Genomic DNA, 27,933 nt, shown 5'->3' on the forward strand with positions numbered 1-27,933 from the left:
CTTATGAGAATTGTTAATTAGTTTTTTGATTTTCTAAAAAGTAACGACAGGAAAAAATAAAGTTGGTACAGTTACCGAGATACCAATGCTCGTACCTCGAATTTGTAGCACCCTATATAAATATATCCATCATGTGCCGTCTTTTGTTTTTAACAAGAATAGTTTAACAGTTTTTATAGTAAGTGTGGTTTATTATATTTTTATTATTCTGTGTACCTACACCTAATTGTCGTTAATATGCGAAACTTAATAAAAATAACGTATGGGCCCGTATTCTGTAACTTTGAAAACGCTAAGCGCTTTTAGACGCTCAGCGTATATGACGTTAATTTTCGCTGAGCGCGCACTTAATTAACGATTTCGGTATTCTCGTCTGACGCGCTTAACGTCTTTACTGATTGCGCTGAGCGCTTTGAAAACGGTGGCCTTAAAGGATCGTTTTGCTTGTCGAACTGTCAGTGAAAATCGAAAAAATTGTGATTTTTTGCGTTATCTTGCTCTTTAGTGAAAATTACTACTTCATCTATAAATTCCTCAATAAGTAATTGATAATTTACGACTTGGCAGCTATAAATATTGTTCAAAACATCGAAAATGCTGACAAGCGTCTTCAACACTTCCCTCGTATAATAAGAATAATGACATATCCATAGAAAAATAGCTTGACATAACTCAACCAATAGGTTATGAAATTCACGTAACATTGACATTTTTCATTGTTACATCCGTCAGTTATCAACTTTTGACTATTACCTACATTAGAAATTGTGATGTTGCCAATATGTGCTCAACGCGTATCCAGAACACGATTCGCATGGCAACGAGAATACCAAAATCGACTGCCTTGCGTTTCGCTGATCGAATACTTGCGCTCGCCGCTTTGAAAGCGTAACGTTTTTATGTCAAAGTTACAGAATACGGGTCCTGCATTTTACTTTAGTAATAGCGTGAAATATGAAGTGTGGCAAAAATAACAATATTGACCTGACTACAATGTCTTTCTAGTGTTTATTACTTGACATTATAGCTATTATTGTTTTATTGTGTATTTAAATCTGTTAACAGTAGGCATTTTATAGATTTTGTCGTTAACATTAAACATTAATACATTTTTGTACAATCATGTTTTGTTTTAATTTTATGATTTCTGTGAATGTCTATATGAATACCACTTTTATGTAATTTTGAGAATTTCCTATGTCTAATGAAACCAATTCGATTAACAAAAAATAAAAAATACTTAAAAGTACCACATACAATAAAATAATGAATATTTACATAATCTTAATTATTAAAATTGTACTTTGAATGGTTTGAACCAAGTACGTCAATAATATGAAAATTGATTTTTCCAACAAATTAATAAAAAATTAAATGGGTTTGTTAAAAACCTTACCCTAAACCTAAATACCCTAAAATGAATAAAATATACATGATATCCTAATATCTAATTTTCAGTTCGCTGGTTTTGGGAAATGCTCTCAACACGGACAGCAGAGGCTCAGATGGGTACCAAAATTGTAGCTGTCAAAAAAGAACACAACGAACTCCACAAGGTGAAGTAACCTCCCCGCTACTGTGGAGTTTGATAAGGTGGATGAACTAATAAGACAAATTAACTCTAGCGAGAATACATTGATGCATGCAACAGATGACATGTGATGACACGGCACCCTGTGTGATATTATCCAAAGAGGACCCTTATGTCACAAAGAGAGATGGTGCAGAACTTTCGGGCTGAGACCGTTGGTAGTGTCATTCACCAGAAAGTGAAGTCTGAAAATCTTGAAAAGAATCCATCTAGATGAATACTGCCACCACAGGAAGTCAAATATCTTGTAATAACCCTGGACAGTAAACTTTGGCATTATGGAACAGGCATATTAAGAACATTACCAGCAAAGCCACAAAGGCCCTCATGATATGCAGAAGATTGGTGGGAAATAGATGGGGTTGAGCTTCTAACATTTTGCGCTGGATGTATGCCATGATAGTAAGACCCATGATTACCTATGGAGCAGTTGCTTGGCACACAAAACTAGAGCTATGTACTTTGCAAAATCTGTGCAAAGGACAGAGACTGGCATGCATCTGCATCACAGGTGCCATAAGAACATGTCCAACAGCAGCAATGGAGGTCATTCTAGACCTAACACCAATGAACATTGTCGTCGGTAAATATACCATTGCGACAATGATGGTCAAGAATGGTCATTGACGGAAATAGTATTGGGAGAATTGTCAGGTCAGGGGCTTGCAACACAACAAAAGGAAAATTCCACTTCTCCAACTCCCAGTGGATGACATACCAGTGGATGACATACCCACTGTACTATTGAGTAACAAAAAGGAATAGAAGGAAGAAACGCTTCCTCAGCATGTAAAAGACCATACCATAACGTGGTATACTGATGCTTCCAAAACCAAAGGAGGGACAGGGATAGGAGTATTTGGGCCGAAAACTAAATACTCCGAATCAATGGGCACCCTTTCCCACCATCCTTCGGCAGAAATCTACGCTATCGAAAGATGCGTACAATTTATCTTAGATAGGAACTATCGTAAAGAGGAAATAGCCATCTTATCCGATAGTCAAGCAGCATAAACGCGATCAACTCAGTAACCATTAATTCGAAGTTGGTCAAAGAATGCCTAGAGAAACTCAACACGTTAGGCATAGAAAATAAAGCCCCTATACTCTGGGTGCCTGCTCACTAAGGGATAGAAGGCAATAAAAAAGCAAATGATCTAGCTAGAAAAGGAGCGAACGCTTCACTAACTGGATCAGAACCGTTCTGCTTCCCAAGTGGTGGAAACCAACTTAAAAATAAAGAACCTGAAAGACTCCATCCGTAACCTGGAATGGGTCCTCCAACGGTCTAAGATACTCGACAAAGTTCCTCATAACTTAAGAACGAGAAAAATCAAAGATCTTTTTCTCGTTCTTTGATTTTTCTTGTTGTGGTTGATTTTTCTTGTTGTGGTATGTCATCCACTGGTATGTCATCCACTGGGAGTTGGAGAAGTGGAATTTTCCTTTTGTTGTGTTGCAAGCCCCTGACCTGACAATTCTCCCAATACTATTTCCGTCAATGACCATTCTTGACCATCATTGTCGCAACGGTATATTTACCGACGACAATGTTCATTGGTGTTAGGTCTAGAATGACCTCCATTGCTGCTGTTGGACATGTTCTTATGGCACCTGTGATGCAGATGCATGCCAGTCTCTGTCCTTTGCACAGATTTTGCAAAGTACATAGCTCTAGTTTTGTGTGCCAAGCAACTGCTCCATAGGTAATCATGGGTCTTACTATCATGGCATACATCCAGCGCAAAATGTTAGAAGCTCAACCCCATCTATTTCCCACCAATCTTCTGCATATCATGAGAGCCTTTGTGGCTTTGCTGGTAATGTTCTTAATATGCCTGTTCCATGAAAGTTTACTGTCCAGGGTTATTACAAGATATTTGACTTCCTGTGGTGGCAGTATTCATCTAGATGGATTCTTTTCAAGATTTTCAGACTTCACTTTCTGGTGAATGACACTACCAACGGTCTCAGCCCGAAAGTCCTGCACCATCTCTCTTAGTGACACGGGGTCCTCTTTGGATAATATCACACAGGGTGCCGTGTCATCACATGTCATCTGTTGCATGCATCAATGTATTCTCGCTAGAGTTAATTTGTCTTATTAGTTCATCCACTATCAAACTCCACAGTAGCGGGGAGGTTACTTCACCTTGTGGAGTTCGTTGTGTTCTTTTTTGACAGCTACAATTTTGGTACCCATCTGAGCCTCTGCTGTCCGTGTTGAGAGCATTTCCCAAAACCAGCGAACTGAAAATTAGATATTAGGATATCATGTATATTTTTATTCATTTTAGGGTATTTAGGTTTAGGGTAAGGTTTTTTAACAAACCCATTTAATTTTTTTATTAATTTGCTGGAAAAATCAATTTTCATATTATTGACGTACTTGGTTCAAACCATTCAAAGTACAATTTTAATAATTAAGATTATGTAAATATTCATTATTTTATTGTATGTGGTACTTTTAAGTATTTTATTTTTTGTTAATCGAATTGGTTTCATTAGACATAGGAAATTCTCAAAATTACATAAAAGTGGTATTCATATAGACATTCACAGAAATCATAAAATAAAAACAAAACATGATTGTACAAAAATGTATTAATGTTTAATGTTAACGACAAAATCTATAAAAATGCCTACTGTTAACAGATTTAAATACACAATAAAACAATAATAGCTATAATGTCAAGTAATAAACACTAGAAAGACATTGTAGTCAGGTCAATATTGTTATTTTTGCCACACTTCATATTTCACGCTATTACTAAAGTAAAATGCAGGACCCGTATTCTGTAACTTTGACATAAAAACGTTACGCTTTCAAAGCGGCGAGCGCAAGTATTCGATCAGCGAAACGCAAGGCAGTCGATTTTGGTATTCTCGTTGCCATGCGAATCGTGTTCTGGATACGCGTTGAGCACATATTGGCAACATCACAATTTCTAATGTAGGTAATAGTCAAAAGTTGATAACTGACGGATGTAACAATGAAAAATGTCAATGTTACGTGAATTTCATAACCTATTGTTGAGTTATGTCAAGCTATTTTTCTATGGATATGTCATTATTTTTATTATACGAGGGAAGTGTTGAAGACGCTTGTCAGCATTTAGATAAGATTTTCCTTGATTTAAGTAAAAACAGTCTTCGGATTGTCACGGGGTTTCTAACAGGACACTGTCTCCTCAACGAACACCTCAGTAGTTTGAAGCTGAGAAACAACGGCAAATGCAGAATCTGTGGGGAAAATGGTGAAACACCAGAACACCTTATCACTGAGTGCGCCGAGACCACTACCTTTCGTGCCATGAACGGCTAATGTCGAGGATGGAGAGCTGGCCTCCGTGGAGCCGTCTCAGATACTGGCTTTTGTTAAAGCCTTGAGACTGTACGATGTGTTATAACGCGTTATAACTCAAGAAAGGGCAACACACAATAGATCTGTAAGGTCGCGGTGATACTCCCCTCCTAAACATTCTACATTATTACTCTAATTTTCTTTCGTACTCACCTGCATAGACCTGATTTTTTGTAGACCCAAAAATCCGAAGTAGGTTTCCAAGTCTTCGTAGTTCTTCTTCAGAACGACGTGTGGATTTGGATTTTCATCTAGAAACCAAAAAACGAAGGGTCTGGCAGCGCTGCACGACGTTTTGTTCAGGAATATGGTAGCTACGAGCAGTGACCATGGATCGTGGTAGAGTAGCTCTTCTATTAGGTTATGAGGAGAACGGGGAGGTACAAAAGGGTATGCGACTCGTTTCTTTTTCGGAGTATTAGAGCTGCCTGATTCCGTTTTTGGTTCCCCTGCTTCCATTTTTATTGGTGAAACGTTCTTGTTATCGTGGAATTCTTTGTCTGAAGGCGAAGGGTTATCTGAAATGTAAAATGGGAGTAACAAATATAGTAATGGTTACTTTTAAAACACAGTGTCTTATATAAGAATGCACACTAGCAGGGAGTGCGACATTTTCGTATGTTTTATGGGATTTCTCGTTTATGATTTTTTCGGTTGTTTTCCATCGTGCTGTCTTAATAAACTGCACCAAAAATAACTTAAACTTTAAATTAACTTAACTTATTAAATTATATGAATATTCTCGTTGATTATTGGTTTGAAATAAATATGGCAGTGACCTCCAATGAAAATACGACTTACTAATTCTAAATTTTAATTCTGAGCTGGCAAATGAGCTAGATGCTTTACTTAGACCGTTATTCAGAACCTACAAACTTATCGATGAAAATATGCATGAAAATTTACTTTCTAGCACCCTTCTAGCACACAACCAGAGGATACTACTCGTAGTACACATCATGGTACAAAGAATACAAGGTATGATCGATAGCGACTCCAATTTCGTTCAGTTCGCGCATACCACCTGTGACGTCACTAGGAAAATGAGGAATAAATAAAAAATAAAGAAAGTTGACAGGAGATCTGCATTTTTTGGGGTTATGGTTAAGAATTGTTTATTTTTAAGACTTTTTAGTTCGTTTAATTTAATAATTACTAAAACCAGCAGTTCCAAAAAATATATTTAAAAATAATTATCTATTAACATGGATTTGGACGATAATAATAGGTAAGAATACTAAATTTATTTCTATATTCGGTATAAAATTGTTTATTAGGTTTTTAGTTTGCGATGTTTATGGTAAATAATTTTCATGTTCATTGCCTCTGAATTCACATGAGGACAGAGATGAGGATATCTATGGAAAAGTAACCACAAGAGGAATTGTTACATCATTTAAAAAATGTTGGGAAGTTGAAGTTTCCCATCGAAAAGTAGAAAATGCCAATGCAGATGAATGTATTGTAATTGTGATAGAAGTAATTCCAAGGGTGAAGTCTATTATAATTAGTGACCTGTGCTTCTTTTTATATGTAGATGTTTCAGGTTTTGAGAATAAATCGGTTGAACGAAACCCAAAATTTAGAGGAAGTATTTGCATACCCAGAATATGACCATCAAGGATTATATAGCTCAAATTTCCTTTAATGGTAGGCAATTATTCAATGCAAATTAACTTTTTAAGTGACTGAAATATTAAATAGTTTACAATATGGTATATCACTAAAAATATATTACTTTTAGGTACAATTAGTGCCCGATACATTTCAAAAAGTAGATATTATTTTATATTAAATGAGGTATTGTACCAACAGTCAATTTATATTAATACCGGAGATGAAAAAATAACAGAATAAATAGTTCTTTTTTTATACTACAAAAATAAACTATAGAATACAACAGTATTTAAAAAAATAAATAAAAAGTTATGTCCCGGCCGAGATTCGAACTCCGGTCTCTCGCTTCCTAGCCCAACTCCTTACGCACTGCTCCACAGTAACTTGCTTAGCGATAATTCAATGACGGTATATAAACAAAAAAACAGGTTTATAACAATATCTTGACGATTTGAACTGGCGCGCGGAGCGTGCTGACCAATAGCGCCTGTTATCACCTGTGACGTAGCGACCAACCTGCGCAATATCATACCTTGTATTCTTTGTACCATGAGTACACATCACATCAAAGTTGGTAGAGTATTAAGTTTATTATAGTGATTTTCTTAGCCGCGTATGGCACAGATCGTTACCCAGTGTTGCCACAAGCTTATTTTTCGTCGAGGTAGATTATCACGAGATAGCGGGGTAGATCCACCCCGAATGGGGTGGCGGTGGCAACACTGCCGTTATCACTTTTCTTCACGTGCTTCACTAGCTCGTGCGTCACGGTCATCATTCAAGGCCGTGTGTCACGAATTTGAATTTTTACACCCAAAAAAAAGTTTCACTCCAAAAAAATACACTTCCCCAATAAATTAACGCACCACAAAAAAATAACCAAAATTTAAGTTAAGTTTTTGTCAAAACCACTTATCCGATTTGGACGATTTCTTTTGAATGATAGGTTATTCTTTCCACAATGTTGCTATACTAACTGTATTTTGATAGGAACCCTTTTTATACTAATACCGGGTGTAGCAATTATAACGTGTTTTTTTAATAGAATTTGTGACACCCTGTAGAGTTGATCAGTTACAGTATCAAGTTAAAATTGAAATCACATTTTAGCCTTATCTTTTTTTTACATTTAGTTTTTTTATTTACTCCATTATCTTCCTTATTACACGAGAAACAACATTTTATAGGATGACACATTACATTGACGAAAAATTGTTCTGTTGCGTTTTTTGCATTTGGGTGTGTAAAAACATTTTCTTTTCCCTCATATACCTAATAGACAGATGTGGAATTTCAAGTACTAACAAGTCGATCTATATATTCTATATAAATTTTTAATATCTTATAATTGTTGATGCACAATTACTTTTATAGAAGGCCTTCAAATTTCCGGCAATTTATTATTTTCTCATGTTTCCCAGTAACGTTAATCAAATTAATTATAATCCTCAATTGTAAAGTTTTAATATAAATATGATTTTCCTTTATAATCAATTATTCTAAAAATCTAGTTACCGTAGAATAAGTGACGTTTTTGCAAACGACGATGTCAAAAAGAATGCTTCATCCCATACGGCACATCAAATCACATTTACGATGTGTATACATTATTAGATGCAGACACAGGGTGACACAATTCCCCCGATGTAAATATGCTACGTTTACACATTGTAGTTCAACACGTATGCACAAAGGTTAAACGTCCGCCTCACAATGTAGCCACAGTATAGCATTTACGTATACACAAAGTAAGGGATACACAGTGTGCCGTAGGATACACAGTGCTTGTGTATTACGTTTAAACTCTGTTTACACATTGCAGTTGTGACTACCGCGTGTATACGTATGTATTTTGCTTCGTATATACATCTTGTGCTAGATAAAACTACTTCTTATGAACGAATTTAGGAAATAATACAAGTTTTGATGCCTAACTTTTCGTTCTTTTTAAGAATTATTTATTCAATGATCCCAATTATATCTTTTCAGAACGAAAATTAGGAAGGCAAAACTTTGTATTTTCCAAAAGAAAACACAGTAAAAGAACAGAAGTTGTATCAAAATGTATTAAAAATATAAGTAGGTACCTAGTATAACAACATACTATAATGGTAAACAGTGGTATTTCGCCACGATTTGGTGGACTTCGTTTAGTCATTTTTTTCTCATCTTTTCCCTCCAAGCAGTTGGTTTGTTAGCATACTCATTCATCGAACACTCTGTTGGACTTCGTTGTATTTTATTTCCAGATTAACAATCTCACCCTTAAATTTTATATGAAACTGATTATTGAATATTAAACATATCTGTATATTGATCCATCAATAACTTACCGAATATCAGTGTAAGAAGTTCTTTAAAGTGTTTAAATTTTTTGTTTCTCTGGTTCATTTAGATTTTTATTATTTCCAAATTAAAAAAATCATATTGCAGAGCTAACCTCTTTATCATTATACGAGAATATTTGGAGTTTTCATTCATTGGAGTCAAAATTTGGCAAATTAGGTATCGAGTAAGGGAAGAGTCGCTGCTATAATATTAATAATACTCTTAGGAAGGTGTAACAAGGTAATTAAAAACTTGTGCTTACCTTAAAATCTCTTTTAAACTACACATAAACAGAACATTTATATAGAGCTTCGGAATGATAAAACAATAATGGCTGCTAACACAAACCACTCCTAGAAAGGAGAAAGGAGAGAGGACACATAAGATACACTTGGTCGGTGTATCTACGCTGAGGCTATCCGCGCGTGCGCACACCTTCATTTTATGCTAGAATGTAGACACAACAGTACACTATTACAAAGTGTCTATATAGATATTTATATTATGTGTATACGTCACATTTTTACAAGGTGTGTACTATAGGCACAACTATGATACGAAGTATCACACATACATATGACTTATACATTGTATGTCTCATATACCGACGTCAGATTTCATCATTTTAATAATTATTTGTTACGTTACAAAAACTCCTTAGAATCTTGAGTGCATACGGTATACAACTAGTAAACACTGTATCACACAATTCTATCAATATAAACCTGCGTGTATCTCATATGTATATGTTAGAACTAGATGAACACTTAGGTTCACTTTAACATATTTTGTTTCTCATGTGTCTCCCTTGTAGAAACGTAATTTCATTTGGACGTGCTGTATGGGATGTAACTTAATGCGTAATGCTTAACAAGTAAAGTAAGTTGAAAAAAAAAAAATTGTGTGTGCACTATGTGCGTATATTTGAGGTAAAACGTCTTACTAACAGCTATTTTTGTAGACATGTTTGAAAAAGTGTAGTTTGAAATGTTGAAGAAGTAGTAAAAAAAATTAATAAATAATTTTATTTCACTTTCACAAAATTTATATTAAAATGACCGTCGGTCCGTCTGTATTCGGGTACCTCTATCAACGAGCCGAGTTTGGTACCAATCGACCCATAATTAAGAAAATTCCTGATGATTCCGTCCATTTAGAGGCATCGCTCGGTTCGAAACGTCGAAGGCGTCATCCTAAAGCCCGTCCCCAATTATGCCGAAATCGACCCACATTTTGTTTCAGTATATCAAATCCTTAGTCCCACCTTGATGAAGATGTAAACGAAACGTCGTATCCAACTTTGCAAGGTGGGACTCGTGTGCACCGTCGCTCACATAGTCTACCCACCAAATTTGGTCGCGATCGCACGACATCAACTTTTGACGTTTCTTACGTCAACACTAACTGTCACTTGGCCTTGGTCCAATCTATCGACATACCAAATTTCGAGCAAGTTAATGTTAAATTTTTTTAAAAGTTGTTGGTAAATTAATAAAACTGCGTTTATCTCATCAAGGAGGCTGAAATCGATAAAATATCAAGAGACATTTCTTAATCGGCATTAAACGGTTTACACTATTTTTAAAAAGAGAAAAAAATCAGTGGCGTACATGCTTCCAGTCATAACCAACATGCAATAATATTCCAGTCATAACCAACATGCACGATGCACGTCCCTGATGAATTTATCGACACTTTTTTAGCATTAAAATATGTCGCACATATATTAAGTTTTACCGTCAAAATTTCATTCGAATCGCTAAAAGTACTCGGAAGAAAAAATATTGACTTCAACCCCCTGTAGCTACGAATAAAGCAGAATTGGATCTATGTCAATAAGAAAAAATTTTACCTGATTTTTCCACCTTGACTTCACTTGTCTCGATGCCATTTTCAACAGTTACAGTCCCATTCTTCTTGTGTTTTTCTTTTTTTAACTTCCGACGACTCCTGGCCTTCAAGTCCATACTACTAAGTTCCAGCTTACTCAGAATTTGTTCCTGTTGCTTGGTCCAATACTTCGATTTTACATCATTCGATCTTATATGTTTGTTTTCCACCAACCAGTCAATCGTATCTTCCAGTTTTCGACAAACCTCCATCACCCTGTATGTTCCAGATATGGAATGTGCCAGATCCCTATGAGAAAGCCCTTTAAAATTATTTTCTGGACTAGAACTATCAGAGATAGTTTTGTTAATATCTTTTAATTCTATGTCATAAAAATTTACTTCTTCATCTCGGTTTATTTTCAGACGTTTGTTTTTAACAAGACTATTTATTGTATTTTCAAATTTTTGACATACTTCTGTTAACCTAGTTGTTCCTGAAGTGGATTCAGTTAACTCTGTACAGGAAAATCCTTTAAAATTACTTTCTACACTACCCCTGTTCGTTTTTTCTGGAGAACTATCGAGCAATTCGTCTTCCTGAATAGTTTCTTCTAGTTCTAAACGGACTGCATCATGATAATCATTGTTTTGATCTTCCAGATGCTTCTTTTCAATCAAGCTATTTATCGTACATTCTAATTCTTCACAAACTTCAGTTATTTTAGATGTAAGAGATATGAACTGGGACAGATTCTCATTACTAAATCCTCTAAAACTATTTTCTACTTTATCAAAATCACAGCTTAGTGTTTTCCCAGTTTTATTGAGATCTGATTCTGATGTTTTACTCAATTTATCGTGATATTCTTCCAAACGTAGACTCGTAAAGTCGGCGGAAGATTCAAAATCTTCTACGACATTGTGGTGTTGCCTCAGGGTGTTAATATTTTCGAAGAAAAAATGTCTCAAAACATGTCTCTCGGACATTTGTAGCAGGTGAGCCAGGAAAATCTGAAAAAAAGATACGGAAATAAGTATAAACGAAAATATTTGTTCAGATAATTATTGAATAGGTTGGTGCTAATTGGATAAGACCATAAAAACAATTAAAGAGTTCCTGAAACCAATCCGGTACTATTTTTTGAAAAACTTTTATTTTTATTTATTTACAGTTCGGATTCTTAGAGATGCATAAATTAGTATGTAGGTGTCCAATAAAACTATAAAAGCATTCATATCCTGGACTAGTATACTCTGTTTTTTTTCTCAGGTAAGATTTCGACAGACGATGACAGAAGAAAAGCAGATGACGTCCCATACCAATCTATTTATTTTACTAAAAAAAGTTTCTAATAATTTTTAAGTTATCTATGGATGAGTTTAAATATAAATCCGTCATGCGTCGTGTCTTCTTGTTTTTAACCAGTTTTATTGGTTTATTTAAAAAATGACAGATCGTATTTCAATTTTAATGGTTTGACGGAACGATGAACGACAAACGGACGCCGATGCGTATGAACTCGCCTTTAGATTTTTGTCATTTTTGACGCTTGTCAAAGTCTTGCCAAATTATAGGTTATATTTTTGTGTCAACTTTTGTTAAATACCCTGCGTTTCGGAAGATGATGCATTTTGATTCGTATTATTACGTGTGTTTTGTGTCTTTTGAAGTCAAGTGGAGGAAAAATCGAGTGAAAATTAACTGTAGACCCAGAGCACAGTTTATGGTTAATACACGCTGCCCAGGCAGAAAGTCTTATACACCAATGAAGTTGCCATCGATAAAGTTTGTATACCATTTCGTCGTAGATAAGTGCCATCTCGTATATAAGGATCAAACTAAACACATACTAAAAACTGGAGTAGCTGTAAAATATCGACATTACACGATAGGTAAATAATGGATTTTAGTACTGCAGAAAAATAATGTCAAAAGGTACTGGTTTAAAAAAACTAAGATTAAAGTTAATTAATCAACCTTTAAGGTATAAAATTTGGTAGGTGTTATTATTAATAAAATAGTTTGTTGTATTTACCTATGTTGTTTTATTTATGCCTGTGGAATATTACAAATTTGTATTTGTACATAAGTTATATTGATAAATATAATCATAAATGCGGGTAGTTTCATAAAGCTTGAAAGTAAATAATAGTTCTTTTTTATATTTTTTTGGTATGTAGTGTCTTGTTCTTGTTTGTTTTGTATTAACACATACCGTTTTTATTAAATAAAATAACTCGATTACATTTTTTCAGTTTTATACAGTTTTTTTCACAATATTTTGAAGTAATCACTTGTCATCTTGTCAATCAAATTTTAAATATATCGCTATGAGTTCCAGTTGTACCAACTTATTTCTTTGTAATATAAAATAAACTATTTTGAAATTAAAATGACAGACACATCTATCACTGTCAAGGATCTTCTCGTTGGACAGACTATATTGCATAAAATTTTATTATCTGCTAAGTCTAGAACAGTTTTATTGTACCATAGGTTTGATTCCTCTGTAACTTCGTTGTGGATATAGCAAGAGTCCTAATTTTTACCATTAAGAGCCCATTTATATATACAGAGTGGCCCATCGAAAACGTTCCGCAAGGCATAACGGCAAAAGGAAATTTTTTTTTCAGAAAATTTGAAAACACGTCAATTTTGTTTGTGAGGGGGACAACCTTTGCCCCTAAAATTATTGCAAAATCTTCAACCCTCTAAGCGGGGGTGTCATCCCCCAATTTTTTTCAAATGGGAAGGGGGGTCAAATCGTACCGCAATGAAAAGGGCTTTCTATTCTCTATACTTTCCCGCTTCGCTTTTGAAAATCGGTCGAGTCACTGAAAAAATATGAAGGATTGAAATTTGAAAAGTTTATTTAAATATTTATCAGAGTAAATGATAAGGATAAATTCCTTCGACCAATTTGCTGTTTTTCCTTATTATTTCTAGATGTTGACGCATTTTTTCACTTGCCACAAGGTTGAACGATCAGGTGCGGTAGTTGTTGGATAGCTGTTCTGTGACTTATGTGTATGTGATGAACGTTTTCGATGGGCCACCCTGTATATATTTACCATTAGAGTCGCAAAAGTAGCAAAATACGCGTTCGGCATTTAACGTTTTATGTAAAACTGGCTAGGGATTTTTACAAAAATGAAGAAGAAAATTAAAGATAAAGGAATAAGCTCTGCGCGCACTGAATAGGTATCGGCGAGAGCGAGCGGTGCGAGCGGCGCGACCGACACGACCGCACCGGTCGGAAAGTCGATTGTAGCCGCGCACTGGAGTCGCACGATCGGCGGTCGAGAGTACGTCACCAGCATAAATTTGAGCATAGACGAGGAGAGGTTTATTCAAATTTAGTCAAATTCATTCGGCATTTCAAAAAATTATAATGTATTATTACTATTTATATGTTTATGCAACTTTTTATATTTTATACTTTATGATGGAAATTAACATTATTTAGATCTTAACCAAACACACATTAATATATTTAGATCTTAACAAACCACATAAAATTAGTGAAATAGAGTGGAAGATGGGGATAAAATATACTACATGACTCTTAGCTTGACCGATTTTAACAAATTTGGTATAATTCAAAAGAGTTTAATTTGTTTTTTTAAAAACAAAGCTAGATATGAAAAATAGTCAAATAAAACTTCTATTTTTAGTTTTTTAATCTAAATAAGTGTCATTACAAACATTTATATATAGCTTTTATTTTAAGTTTTTAAAATCTTTGTTTTAAGTCAGTAGTAAATAAAACGAAACTTGTGTTTACATTTTGTTTAATGATTGACGTTTCGACCAATTTTAATTCGGTCTTCTCAGAATCTATAATATACGTATAAATCATTTTCTACGTTTGTGGTAAGAAAAAATTATATATTAAACACATTGTTAGTGATAAAATTGTATTGTATATTGTAGATACTAAAGAAGACCGAATTAAAATTAGTCGAAACGTCAATCACTAAACAAAATGTAAACACAAGTTTCGTTTTATTCACTACTGACTTAAAACCAAGATTTTAAAAACTTAAAATATAATAAAAAAACCAAAGAAAATTGAAAAAAGAAAAAATATAAATAGTTTTTATAGTACCGTATTATCGAAAAGGAACGGCATCAGCGATGACCATGAAATGAAGGTCGGTGCCATTTTATATGTAAATTTATATAGGAAATGTCATCAATCGTCATTTCCCATCCAACTGGACGCCGTTTTTTCTATCATACGGTAGATATATGTACGAATATTTTATTCAAACATAAATATTATTTTCTCTATTTGTACCTTTTACGGAGCGATCAACATAGGATGACTATTTATCAGCTGTTATTACTAACGTCAAAACAAACCAAAAATTAAATAATATGATAAGTTTTTTGACGATATATAAATTCGATTTTCAAAATAATGTGAGATAATCAAAACGAGATGAGAAATAAATGGGTTTAATCGGAAGGTTTTCTAATTCAGTTATTGAATAAGTGTAGTAAACAATATAGGTTACGTGCTTGTAAGAAATTTTTATAAGAAACCGCATATTAAGTATGATATGGTCTCGTACACTTTCGATTAATAATTCATCGGACGTGTTTAATGTAAAACCGCTCCACTAAAAACAGTCGCTCGGCGTAGACTATTCGCCCCCTCCCATGCATTCTCTGATTTCGCCTGATGGCGCGAGTAACGCCGATAGCTCGAAGCGCACCGAGCGCACCGATCTGATGCGGTGCGCGGGCTTACATTTATTTCAACGTAAACTGAAAATTACGTGCCGCTCGCTCTCGCCGATACCTATTCAGTGCGCGCGGAGCTTTATACTATATCCGTTTTGTAGCACATTTTTAGACAACTTCTTTATTTTTAAGATTGTGATGGTCAAACATCAACAAAATATTCCTTATGTTTAGACTAAATTTTCTCTAAAATAAAGAGATAATTTAAAATTCCGTTACAATACGGAAATAGATTGAAGTTTTGTGATTACAGTGATATATAATTTAAAATGATTTTGTTATATAATTTATATGATTTTTTTATATAATTTATATGATTTTGTTATAAATTGCTCGCTATTTTATGGCAAATGCTGAAGCTCTGCAAACCTTAATCAAGCCTTAATCAAAGCACGTGTGTATGGAATTTTGGGTGTGGCTTAACACGACAGGATCGGGCTAATCCTTAGGCAGATTTCTGAAATATAATATATATTTCCTTCGGCCACACACCTGCTTTACCCGACCCCTGAGGGCGACCCGAACAGTACAACGTAATAAACTTTTAAGTCTATGAATTATCGCCAGTCAAAGTTTTTTAATTTCCACAGTGACCATGAAAATTCTAAGGTATTTCTAGAAGTCTGACAAACTTCAAATTTTGAATTTTACTTAACGTTAAGTCTATAAAGATTGGAAGAATTGAAAATTCCCAAAAATTTTATTATTCATTAATTAAAAATAATGATTATTAGAAGTCACTGCATTATCAAATACCACAACGAAAAAAAAATAGTTACATAATATCAGAGTGCTCTCCCCATGAAGTCAAAAATAGCAAAACCATTTTAATAATTATAGTTAATAAATAAAAAAATTGTCATTCTAACTTTATGGTAAATATTTTAATAGCAGGGAGATTATTATTAATAAAATTGTCACCACAATTTCCGTCGTTATACGCACTGTTGGTTACTGATTCTGTCTGAATCATTACGAAATCAGTGGGACCGCAGTGTATATTTTTATTTTTCTAAAAAGGGGTTAATTTTTTGCTTTAACGAAATTAAATTAAGAGTCAAGGTTATTTAACACTGTAATAAATCGTTTATCAGTTTTCACTAGTGCGATTCATCTTTACTAAATTATACAGGGCGTTTCAAAATAATTGACAAAAACTGTTATGTGTAATTCCAAAAAAATGGGTGGAATGCCAAAAAATGTAAACCGGCAAAATGCTTAACATCGTTGAAAAAGCATTATTAATTAATTAAGCACGGTTTTTATTTGCTTTTGCAGTTGGTATCCAATTTTATAGATAGATATTTATATCCGTTCGTTGTACAGAGTGAGTCAAATTCGGCGCTTTCAAAGGGAAAGGCTTCTTTTCTATAGAAGATAGACGAAAACTAATATCGGTGTCTGGAGCTTCATTTTTATCAGAAACATGATGGTGAAAACCGCACAACGATATCTGTTATCGTTTCGGAGTTACCGGGTGTTTTTCAAAAATGTGCATTTTTAACAAATTGCTGTAACTTTTTTGCAATGGAAAATTTTTTATTTCTATTAAAACATTTCCAAAGCACCTTTTTACGTAGAATTTAATGGTTTAATTAAGTATTTTTTTTTAAATTAATAGTTTAAGAGTTATCAACAGAAAAATTGATTTTTTATTTGGGACGCCCTGTATATTTTTAATTAAATGAAAAGAACTTAAAATTACCTTTCTAAAAATATAGCACACTTGATATTTTGTTATAATCCCCTTCGAAATACAGAATTTTGAAAAGTTCGCCACTTTTAACTAGTCGGCTTTGGACGCCTTATTGATGATCTATCCCTAACAGAACTCGAAAACATATTTTTCCAGCAAGACGAGGCACCGCCTCAGAACGTTAAAGTTATCTACTAACTTTTGCAGCCAATTTCTAGAATAAATGGTTAGCTAACCAAGATCACAGCCGCTGGCCGTCGAGGCCGCCGGACTTAGTGCTCTCTTATGGATTTTTATCATGTCCCATATAAAACATCAAATTTTCTGTTGATAATTCTTAAATTATTAATTAAAAAAAAATATACTTAAACCATTAAATTCTACGTAAAAAGTTTTCATCAAAAATTTTTTCATCAAAATACAAAATTTTCCATAGCAAGAAAGTTACAGCGATTTGTTAAAAATGCACATTTTTGAAAAACACTCCGTAACTCATAAACGGTAACAGATATCGTCGTGCGGTTTTCACCATCATGTTTTTGATAAAAATTGAGCTCCAGACACCGACATTAGTTTTCATCTATCTCCTATAGAAAAAGGTGTTCCTCTTTAAAAGCGTCCAATTTTTTTCGTCCAAAGCGATATTTTCATTTCTCACTCTCTCGGTTCTGGATTCTCTGACCGATCTTCTAAGTGCATTCATTTTGGTTGATTCTATTATCCTTTTATGTTTTTCTGTCATTCTCCAAGTTTTTGAACCGTATAACAAATTACTTTTAATTAGAGTGTTATATACAGGGTGAGTTTCCTACGATGTTCTCTATGGGTATCTCGGAAACTACTGGAGATAGAGAGTCGGTTAAATGAGGAAAGAATTGCAGTTTTGTGGGGTCATAAATATGCGCCTTTAAGATTTTTGAAAAATTCCATGGCTTACTAGATATTTCGAAAAAAACTTATATACTACTACTCCATTATAATCTGTTTTAGACAAAAAAATTTCAGATAAAAGTTGTAGATAATCACATCCCTAATGAGTTTGTGTCCTCCGATTTTTTCTAAAGCCTGTCATTTTTGACATATGACACAAACATATGTTTTTTTAAATGTAAACCATAGTTGGCCATGACTTCATAAAAACGCCATTTTTTAAGCTTTTTAGCGATATAAGCTATAATATGTTTTTTTCCACCAAATTACTGAGTTATAGCCAATTCTTATCTTTCTTGACTAATTTCACTTGATTAGCCATGGAAACAAGTTCAATCGTCGTTGCTCTCAAATGTGAAACTGTCACATCCAAACTCTGTAAATTAAAATAAACAAAAATTGTAAATATGAATTTTTCAAATGAAGAAAAGAGTGTAGGATTATTGTAGGTTCAACTTTTCTTGGCCATAATTTCGAGGATACGTTGACAGGTGAACGTTACTTACGTTTTTTAGAGAACAGTTTTCAAGACATGTTAAGCGGCCCATACATTATCAAACAAATTGCGCAACACAGGCTGTTGCGCAACGAGTTGCCTATGTATGGTCCTGTTTGATGCGTTGCGCAATTGTTTGATAAGGTTCAAGAATGTTTGAATTCTTTTGTGCAATAGGACTGTTTGCGCAACGCGTTATATAGTGTATGTGTGTGTTGCGCTTCGTTGTGCAATATTTTAGTTCTTTCATCCAAATTCTTTGTTTTCTTTTTCGTTTTTTGATTTCATATTTTATCGACATCATCTAGGTTATGTACGATAATAACTGACGCAATGGCAACTGAGGATATGATTGTTTCTCGAACAATGCACAACTTTTAATAAAAAGTTTGATCAAAATTTTATCAAGTGCATGGGTAATGCAGTTTTGCAACACAACGTTGCGCATCGCTTTGTTGCGCAATTTGTTTGATAATGTATGGGCCGCTTTAGAAAAGTTAAATTTAGATACTCGCGCATTAATACAGGGGTTCCAACAACACGACTTTCATTATGACACCCTCCCCCCTAGTTCGTTCTGTGAGAATAGCTAAAAATTCAGTTTTAAAAAGATTCATTTACCTATGTTCTAAAAAAAAGTAAAGTTATTAAGTTAAAAAACTATGGTTTACATTTAAAAAACATATGTTTGTGTCATATGTCAAAAATGACAGGCTTTAGAAAAAGTTGGAGAACACAAACTCATTAGGGATGTGATTATCTATACAACTTTTATCTGGAAACTTTTTGTCTATAAAATAGATTATAATGGAATTATGGACAATTTTTAAAATAGCCAAAATTTGTTTTTTTTCGAAATAGACATTATATTATGGCTTACTAGATAGTAAGCCATGAACTTTTTCAAAAATATGAAAGGCGCATATTTATGACCCCACAAAACTGCAATTCTTTCCCCATTTTACCGACTCTCTATCTCCAGTAGTTTCAGAGATACCCATAGAGAACATCGTAGGAAACTCAATCTGTATATATGTATATTGTATTTCCTACGTTTCGTAATACTTTTGCTCCAGAGGATTCCATTCAAACAATTAATTGCCTTTCGTGCCTGTATCACTCTTGTTCTTGTTCTTATTTCTTTGTCATCTGAACCCGTTTTATCAAACGTAACCCGTAAATATTCATATTCATCACAGGCTTTCATTTCTTCTGAGTTTTCCAGTTGTAGGTTACAATTTTCTCTTCCTATGCACAAGTATTTCGTTTTTTCCATATTTATTGTTAGTCCCCAGTCTACATATATTTCTTTTAGTTTACTGGTCATATATTCTGGGTCCTGGGTCTTCTTTCTTCTTTATCCCCTGCTAGTACTACCTGATCGTCTGCAAACTGTAGGCTAAGTACCGTTCTCTCTGTTAAGGGTGTGCCCATCCCCGAACATTTTTGTTTCCACTTTAGCAAAGCCTTTTTAACATAGATTTTAAAAAGCGTTGTAGATACACAGCAGCCCTGGCGAAGGCCCTTTGTTACGCAGAAATCTTTAGATAGTTTATTTCCAATTTAAATTTTCTTTTTGTATATCTAAGTTAGATCCTAAAATATTTTTATTTGATTTTTATATATCTGGTTGTGGTGAAAAACTACATTGGTATATCTAATAATTCTCCATGGTTTCGAAGAATTGCATGGTGTTCGTTGTAATCCAATTATATAACACAATTCCGATCGTGACCATCCACTCACTAATGAAGTGAGCACACATGAACATCATTCGTATGCATATATCGATAGTTTGTCGGTTTATTAATAGTAATAATCGAACAATGGACCGTGTGGTGGAAAATATACTTTGTACAAAATCCCACATGGGTGTTACGTAGGAAAAATTACCGGTAAATCACTGTGATTAAAGAGTCGGTGTTAGCCGGTTAACAATTAAATATTCCGTTAAAGTTTGTGAGGAGGTTCATATGTGTGGTTCAAGTGCTGTGAACAAATATTTAACTAAACGCGCGTTTAATTTAACAGGTAAATACTATAGCTAGTTAATAAAACATTTACTTTCTTGTTTTTCGTACTTATCACGATTTAGTTTTGTTGGTGTATATACAGTTACTAGCATGTACCAGCGACTTCGTTCGCGTCGAATTAATCATTTGTAATGGTGATGATAAAGGAAAGCAAGAATTTCCATTAACATACAAACTGGATAAAATTTTCTCACATTTATGTCAGCATGGGAAAAAACTTTATGGCGATATTATTATATAACTTGGTAATATTTGAGGGGTAGTTCCATCTCGTTGGAATTTGACTTTCGAAAAATCCGTTTGCCAAAAATAAGCTTTTTACGTCAAGCAGTTTAAGCAGAATCGTGGTTAAGAAATTACCCAACTTTTTGGAACACTCTGTATGATTTTTTAAAAAATTTCAAAATATGTAAAAAAACCAAATAAATTATGCTTGTCCAAGCGTTTTCCCGAAAGAGTAACCGTTTTTTAAAAAACAAATATTGTAATATTTGAGGGACGTTTTCACCTTCTTGGAATTTGAGATTCGAGAAACCCCTTCTTATAGAACCTCTACATCCCACAGTCAATCCGTTTGCCAAAAATCAGTTTTAAATGTCAAGCAGTTTAAGCAGAATCGTGATTACTCAATGGTCATATTTTATGAAACGCCCTGTATAAATTTATAAAAAATCTTAAAATATGTAAAACAACAAAATAAAATATATACGTGTTTAAGAGTTTTTCCGAAAAACTCACCGGTTTTTAAATAAAAAATATTTTAATATTTGAGGGATAGTTTCACCTCCTTAGAATTCGAGTTTAGAAAAATCCCTTCTTATCGAACCTCTACACCCTAAAGTCAATCTGTTTTCCAAAAATCAGCTCTTTACGTCAAGCGCTTTAAACAGGATCGTGATTAATCAATGACCAAATTTTTCGAAACACCCTCTATACGTTTTTAAAAAATCTTCAATTATGTAAAAAACAAAATAAAATATACTTGTTTACAGGGCCGTATCTGGGGGGGTGTTTTGGGGGTTCAAACCCCCCCCGAAATTATGGCTGAAAATTTTTAAAAAGTAATGATCATTAAGTAAGTAAGCAAGAACGAAACAAAAAAGAAGAAGAAGAAGATGAATTAAGATTTGAGTGTAGTCCAAAGCGATTTTTTTATTATGCGTTTTTCCTAACAGCTTTTGTACCCCCCCATCCAAGCCAAACCCCCCCCGAAATGTTGGTCTAGATACGGCCCTGCTTGTTTAAGCATTTTTTCGGAAACTTGACCGTTTTTTAAATAAAAAATATTGTAATATTTGAGGGGTGGTTTCACCCTCTTGGAACTGGAATTTCGAAAAATCCCTTCTTATCGAACCTCTACACCCTAGAATCAACCTATATGCCAAAATTGAGCTTCTTACGTTGAGTGGTTTGAGCAGGATCGTGATTAATCAGTATGTCAGTCACTTAAGGATTTTATATATTAGTAATATTAGTATAGATAAGGACATGTATGTGAAATACCTATGAAACATTGGAAGCCGATGCACAGTGCTTCGAACATATGGCTCTAGAGGACAAAAATCCAAAACTTCTCTTTTATTGTAAACAATTTATTCAAACTAGGTTTATTTGACACAAATGATGAGTACTCTCGTTGTACTAAATGATGATGTTCTTAGTCCCACGTTTATGAAAAAAAATCTTATAAATAATAATAATGTTGGAGCTGTGTTCCATCTAAGAAAATAATAAGTTATAGTATGAAAACGGTGTAAGTATTAAATAAATTTCTGTGATAAAAAAGAATTGAAATAACATTAGAACATGATTCCTACAATATAAGCCTAATATAAGATAAAAATGTTTTTCTTTAATGAAAAAGAAACATTAAAGTTATATTTAATTAAAAGAAAAACTTAAGATATTATAAATTTACTTTAGGACAACAAAATGCATAGATCGTAACTACTCTGATTCAGGAGAATCACTGCTGACAGAATCTTCCTAATTTATAGTATCCAAATTACAGGTAGATGAAGTATCCTCACATATAAGATATTTCTGTACATCATTTTCTAATATGTTACTTTTTCGCGTTGTTACTGTTCATTTTGTCGGTATGAGGGGTTCGGATGTTAATAGTTACCTCTTTAATAGACCATATCCATATATTATTTTTTCCTTTTCTTGGGTATGAGATTTTATAATAAATTGAAAGATGGACACTTTTTTTATGCGACGTTTCGCTCCAACATAGTGGACTTTTTTCAGGCACAAGTGGTGTCTCATTTGACTGGAAGGTTCATCAATATCTAATAAAAACATATTTTTTGAAATACAAATAATTTTGAGTTCTTGTCCTTATGATCAAGCCAAGTATTAGCCAGATCGGCATTGCTTATCAATTTTACTCCATCTGTAAAGTATTATAAAATAAAGTTCGTCGCAAGCAGACGCAGATGAACTATACAAAAATTAAAAGTATATGAATATGGCAACAAAAATATTCAATAAATACGATATGTTTTGATATGTTTTTTTAATGCCTTTTTGAAGTTTGAAAACGTAAAATTTTTATACCCATTTAAGAATCATCTTAAAAAATAAATAAAAACTAAACAATCACGAACTTGTTTAGAAATAAATTTAAAGTACATGCCTTGTTTAACAATATCCATAGTGGCTTTCAATTAAGTACGTACCCGTTTAACTCCATAATATACAGAACTACTATGAATGTTATTCTTTTCACTGATGAGATAATGATCGCAAAATTTATTTTTAGTGAAAATATTTGCTAACAAAAACGCTGTTTATGAAAAATAATATACAGGATGGTTGAACATTGCTATAAGTATAAAATTATATATTCAGATATTAGTAAATTTCAACTTATTTTTTGATTTTTGTCCATGGGACGAAGCACTGTGCGATGTGCCGATGTTATGCCACGATCCACGATGGTTTTTGCAGTTCACAGTTCACAATACAGTTTTTTAGTTTTTAAATGCCACTTTTTCACAATTATCACGGGTTTGAGTAAGTAAAATTTAAATTAAACTCACAAGATAGCAATAATTACTTTGAGAATGGACACTTTAAACACTTTTCGGTATTTTTTCAATGAGGGCGGTTTAAATTTTGCCAGATTTTATAGTTTTTGAAGATTCTGACTTTTACAAGAGAAAATTCTTTCTGTTCTTGTTTGCGGTTGTTCTTAGGAACCGATATAGCAGCGCCAGATCGCGTACAACGGTCGCGACCCAAAACAATTATATATTTTGACGGGCTTTCCAATCTAAATTTATTTCCTTTATCTGTGAACGGCATTTCCAAAAATTTGTATATAAATCCTATCAATGAAAGTAGTACTCGGTGAAACACCAAGTATACAATTCATATTATTACTTTGAATTCACATTCAAGATTCGCATTGTATGTTTTAATATCAATAAACACAATTATCATTAGAAAACCTACACTAAAATTCAGGGTTGGCATGATATATATCAATGATATACAGGGTGAGTTTCCTACGATGTTCTCTATGGGTATCTCGGAAACTACTGGAGATAAAGTGTCGGTTAAATGGGGAAAGAATTGCAGTTTTGTGGGGTCAAAAATATGCGCCTTTCAGATTTTTGAAAAAGTTCATGGCTTACTAGATATTTCGAAAAAAACAAATTTCGGCTATTTTAAAAATTGTCCCTAATTCCATTTTAAGCTATTTTAGACAAAAAGTTTTCAGATAAAAGTTGTAGATAATCACATCCTTAATGATATTGTGTCCTCCGTTCTTTTCTAAAGCCTGTCATTTTTGACATATGATACAAACATATGTTTTTTAAATGGAAACCGTAGTTGGCCATGACTTCATAAAAAGCGCCATTTTTTAAGCTTTTCAGCGATATAAACTATGATATGTTTTCTTCAAAAAATTATTGAGTTATAGCCAATTCTTATCATTTTTAAACAATTTCACTTAGTTAGCCATGGAAACAAGTTCAATCGCCGTTGCTCTCAGAAATGTGAAGTTGTCACATTCAAACTTTGTTAATTAAAATAAACAAAAATTGTAAATATGAATTTTTCAAATGAAGAAAAGCGTGTAGATACTTACGCATCAGTAGAGTGGTTCCCACATGACTTTCATTATACCCCCCTCCACATAATGAAAGAAATGTTAAAAATTATTTATATTATAATTATGCAAACTCAGGGATAGCAAGAGGTGGACCAATTGCATGGGCCTTCTCGATCACCTGACCTATCCATTTCAGATTTTTTATGCGGTATGGTTAACAATAAGGTTTACAAAAGAACTTATGAATTAAGAGAGGCACTCGCTGTACGAGAGAAGTTTAATTAAGTCGACCGGTCCCTCAGTGGGTAGTAATTCAGTTTTAAAAAGATGGAACTCAAAACAATGGCGGATTTTTTGAACATTTTTTAAAATTACTTAAAGTGTATGTAGTTATATTATTTTTTTTAAGTTTTAGTTTGTGCAATGTAAATTGCAAAGAACCGTTTAGTAATATATTCTGACTTTTTGTAAGTTATAAATCATAACAGAATAAAAATGCAATAAATCAATATGTAATAAATCATATGCAATCTAGGTAAATTTAGTCAAGAAAGATAAGAATTGGCTATAACTAAATTTAACTTAAACTTGTTTCCATGGCTAACTAAGTAAATTTTTTAAAATGATAAGAATTGGCTATAACTCAGTAATTTTTCAAAGAAAACATATCATAGTTTATATCGCTGAAAAGCTTAAAAAATGGCGCTTTTTATGAAGTCATGGCCAACTATGCTTTCCATTTAAAAAAACATATGTTTGTATCATATGTCAAAAATGACAGGCTTTAGAAAAAAACGGAGGACACAATCTCATTAAGGATGTGATTATCTACAACTTTTATCTGAAAACTTTTTGTCTAAAATAGCTAATAATGGAATTACGGACAATTTTTAAAATAGCCGAAATTTGTTTTTTTCGAAATATCCAGTAAGCCATGAACTTTTTCAAAAATCTGAAAGGCGCATATTTATGACCCCGCAAAACTGCAATTCTTTCCCCATTTAACCGACTCTCTATCTCCAGTAATTTCCGAGATACCCATAGAGAACATCGTAGGAAACTCACCCTGTATATCGGATATATATCATTGATATATATCATGATATTTATAAAAAAAATAAAACTCAACAATCAGAAAGAAAAAAGCAAAAAAGATAATATTGATTGGATCTGGGACAATTCAAATGTACCAAAAACTTGTGCCAGAAACAGTATCAATTGATTCTGACTCTGACGAATCTGACGATGATTTACCATTTTATTATTAATGATAAATAATAAAATGGTAAATCATCATCAAAAAAAAAATAATAAACTAATAAATCAAATATAAATTTGTTTGTTGTTAGTTTTAGAATATCTGTTTATTTTTTGAATTTCTGTTTATTTTTTAGAATTTCCGTTTATTTCTTAGAATTCCTGATTATTTTTTAGAATTTCCGTTTATTTTTTAGAATTTCTGTTTATATTTTAGAATTTCTGCTTATTTTTTAGAATTTTCGTTTATTTCTTAGAATTCCTGATTATTTTTTAGAATTTCCGTTTATTTTTTAGAATTTCTGTTTATATTTTAGAATTTATGTTTATTTTTTAGAATTCTTGTTTATTTTTTAGAAGTTCTGTTTATTTTTTTAGAATTTCTGTATTTTTTTTTATATAGTTTTGTTTAAATGTTGTTCCTATTATGTGCAAAGCAACAATAATTAAATTGAAATAAAAATATTTGCTTGAGCTCTTAATTTTACTTGATACTAAACGCAGTATTATGTTAATAAACTAATAAATCAAATATAAATTTGTTTGTTGTTAGTTTTAGAATATCTGTTTATTTTTTGAATTTCTGTTTATTTTTTAGAATTTCCGTTTATTTCTTAGAATTCCTGATTATTTTTTAGAATTTCCGTTTATTTTTTAGAATTTCTGTTTATATTTTAGAATTTCTGTTTATTTTTTAGAATTTCCGTTTATTTCTTAGAATTCCTGATTATTTTTTAGAATTTCCGTTTATTTTTTAGAATTTCTGTTTATATTTTAGAATTTCTGTTTATTTTTTAGAATTCCTGTTTATTTTTTTAGAAGTTCTGTTTATTTTTTTAGAATTTCTGTATTTTTTTTATATAGTTTTGTTTAAATGTTGTTCCTATTATGTGTAAAGCAACAATAATTAAATTGAAATAAAAATATTTGCTTGAGCTCTTAATTTTACTTGATACTAAACGCAGTTTTACATAAAAAATAAAAACAAAAATAAATATCAAAACTTGATATATATCGGATATATATCAGATATATATTGGATATATATCCGATATTTGATATTTATATAAATATCATGATATTTACCAACCATGCTAAAATTATTTATAAGAATTTTAATAAGAATAATACAAGAATTTTATAAGAACTTAAACAAAAAAAAATAATATAAAAAACAATGCTATATTTAATAATTCAGGAAATACCTTATATCTATTTGTTTTGCAGATCTGAAAACTGAAGTATAATAAACAATAGCATTACTAATTTTAAGGCTACAGATTTGATTTATTTATTTTTTTGTCGTATTGTAAATCCATACGTACTATTATGAATCCTGTAATAGATTCGATATGCATTTCCGGACTATAGTTGTCGTGTCACAGAATGAATTATGTTCACAATCATGTGAAATTAATGCAGTAATAATAACCAGATAGATAATTTATATACTATGTACTACTGATTGCTTTATTATAGACAAACAATATACAATTTTGTTTAATTGCACGCGCGTTAAGTCAAAAATGTATCATCGTTGCCAAATGATTAAAATTAAATTCGTCTAATCAAAAAGCAATCAAGTGTTGGGGATGCATATAAAAATAATAATGTTTTATAATGTATTTCAAGCATTGCTGATCGCTCTGTATGTTTTTAGTTATTTCTAACCTCATACACCAATGGGTTCTAATAATTCTAAAAATGGTTCTAAAATGCCTTTATTGTCAAAAAATTTTACAATTTGTCGACAAAGGTAAAGTAAACAAACAAACAAACAAAAGAGAATACAAAACAAGTATACAAATTACATTGTCAGTCTCATTGTTTAAAATAAACATTTATAAATGTTTATAATCTCAAAGAATAAAAAAAATTAGCGCCGGAAGGCACGTATAGCCGCCCATACTTGATATTTTTTTTATCTCAAAAACTGCGACTTTGACTGATTTTGATGTTATTACAAATTTTGT

The 27,933-nt window shown here is 32.5% G+C and overlaps 2 protein-coding genes across 5 annotated transcripts in view; one reads left to right on the forward strand and one right to left on the reverse strand.

Annotated features, from left to right (window-relative positions):
* The window catches only part of LOC115876501 (calcium release-activated calcium channel protein 1-like), a 62,424-nt gene that overhangs the window by 18,200 nt on the left and 16,291 nt on the right, over positions 1 to 27,933 (forward strand). The window contains exon 1 of one of the 3 annotated variants that reach the window (XM_030892470.1): positions 20,555 to 20,635. The exons of the other annotated variants lie outside the window; for them this stretch is intronic. The gene's annotated coding sequence lies outside the window, so the exon portion shown is untranslated. Of the gene's footprint in view, positions 1 to 20,554; positions 20,636 to 27,933 lie in introns of those variants that run through there. 3 annotated transcript variants of the gene reach the window in all.
* Positions 1 to 27,933, reverse strand: part of LOC115876371 — a 60,858-nt gene that overhangs the window by 1,707 nt on the left and 31,218 nt on the right. Inside the window, exons 1-3 of one of the 2 annotated variants that reach the window (XM_030892225.1) lie at positions 22,141 to 22,160; positions 10,753 to 11,743; positions 5,109 to 5,473 (exon numbers count right to left, since the gene is read on the reverse strand). In XM_030892225.1, coding sequence (XP_030748085.1) covers positions 5,109 to 5,473; positions 10,753 to 11,719 — 1,332 coding nt within the window. In that variant the 5' untranslated portion in view covers positions 11,720 to 11,743; positions 22,141 to 22,160. Of the gene's footprint in view, positions 1 to 5,108; positions 5,474 to 10,752; positions 11,744 to 22,140; positions 22,161 to 27,933 lie in introns of those variants that run through there. The other variant, XM_030892156.1, reaches the window with a different exon arrangement.

The sequence above is a fragment of the Sitophilus oryzae genome, unplaced genomic scaffold (assembly GCF_002938485.1).
Source record: "Sitophilus oryzae breed Bouriz unplaced genomic scaffold, Soryzae_2.0 scaffold_1000_pilon_pilon, whole genome shotgun sequence".
Classification (NCBI taxonomy): domain Eukaryota; kingdom Metazoa; phylum Arthropoda; class Insecta; order Coleoptera; family Curculionidae; genus Sitophilus; species Sitophilus oryzae.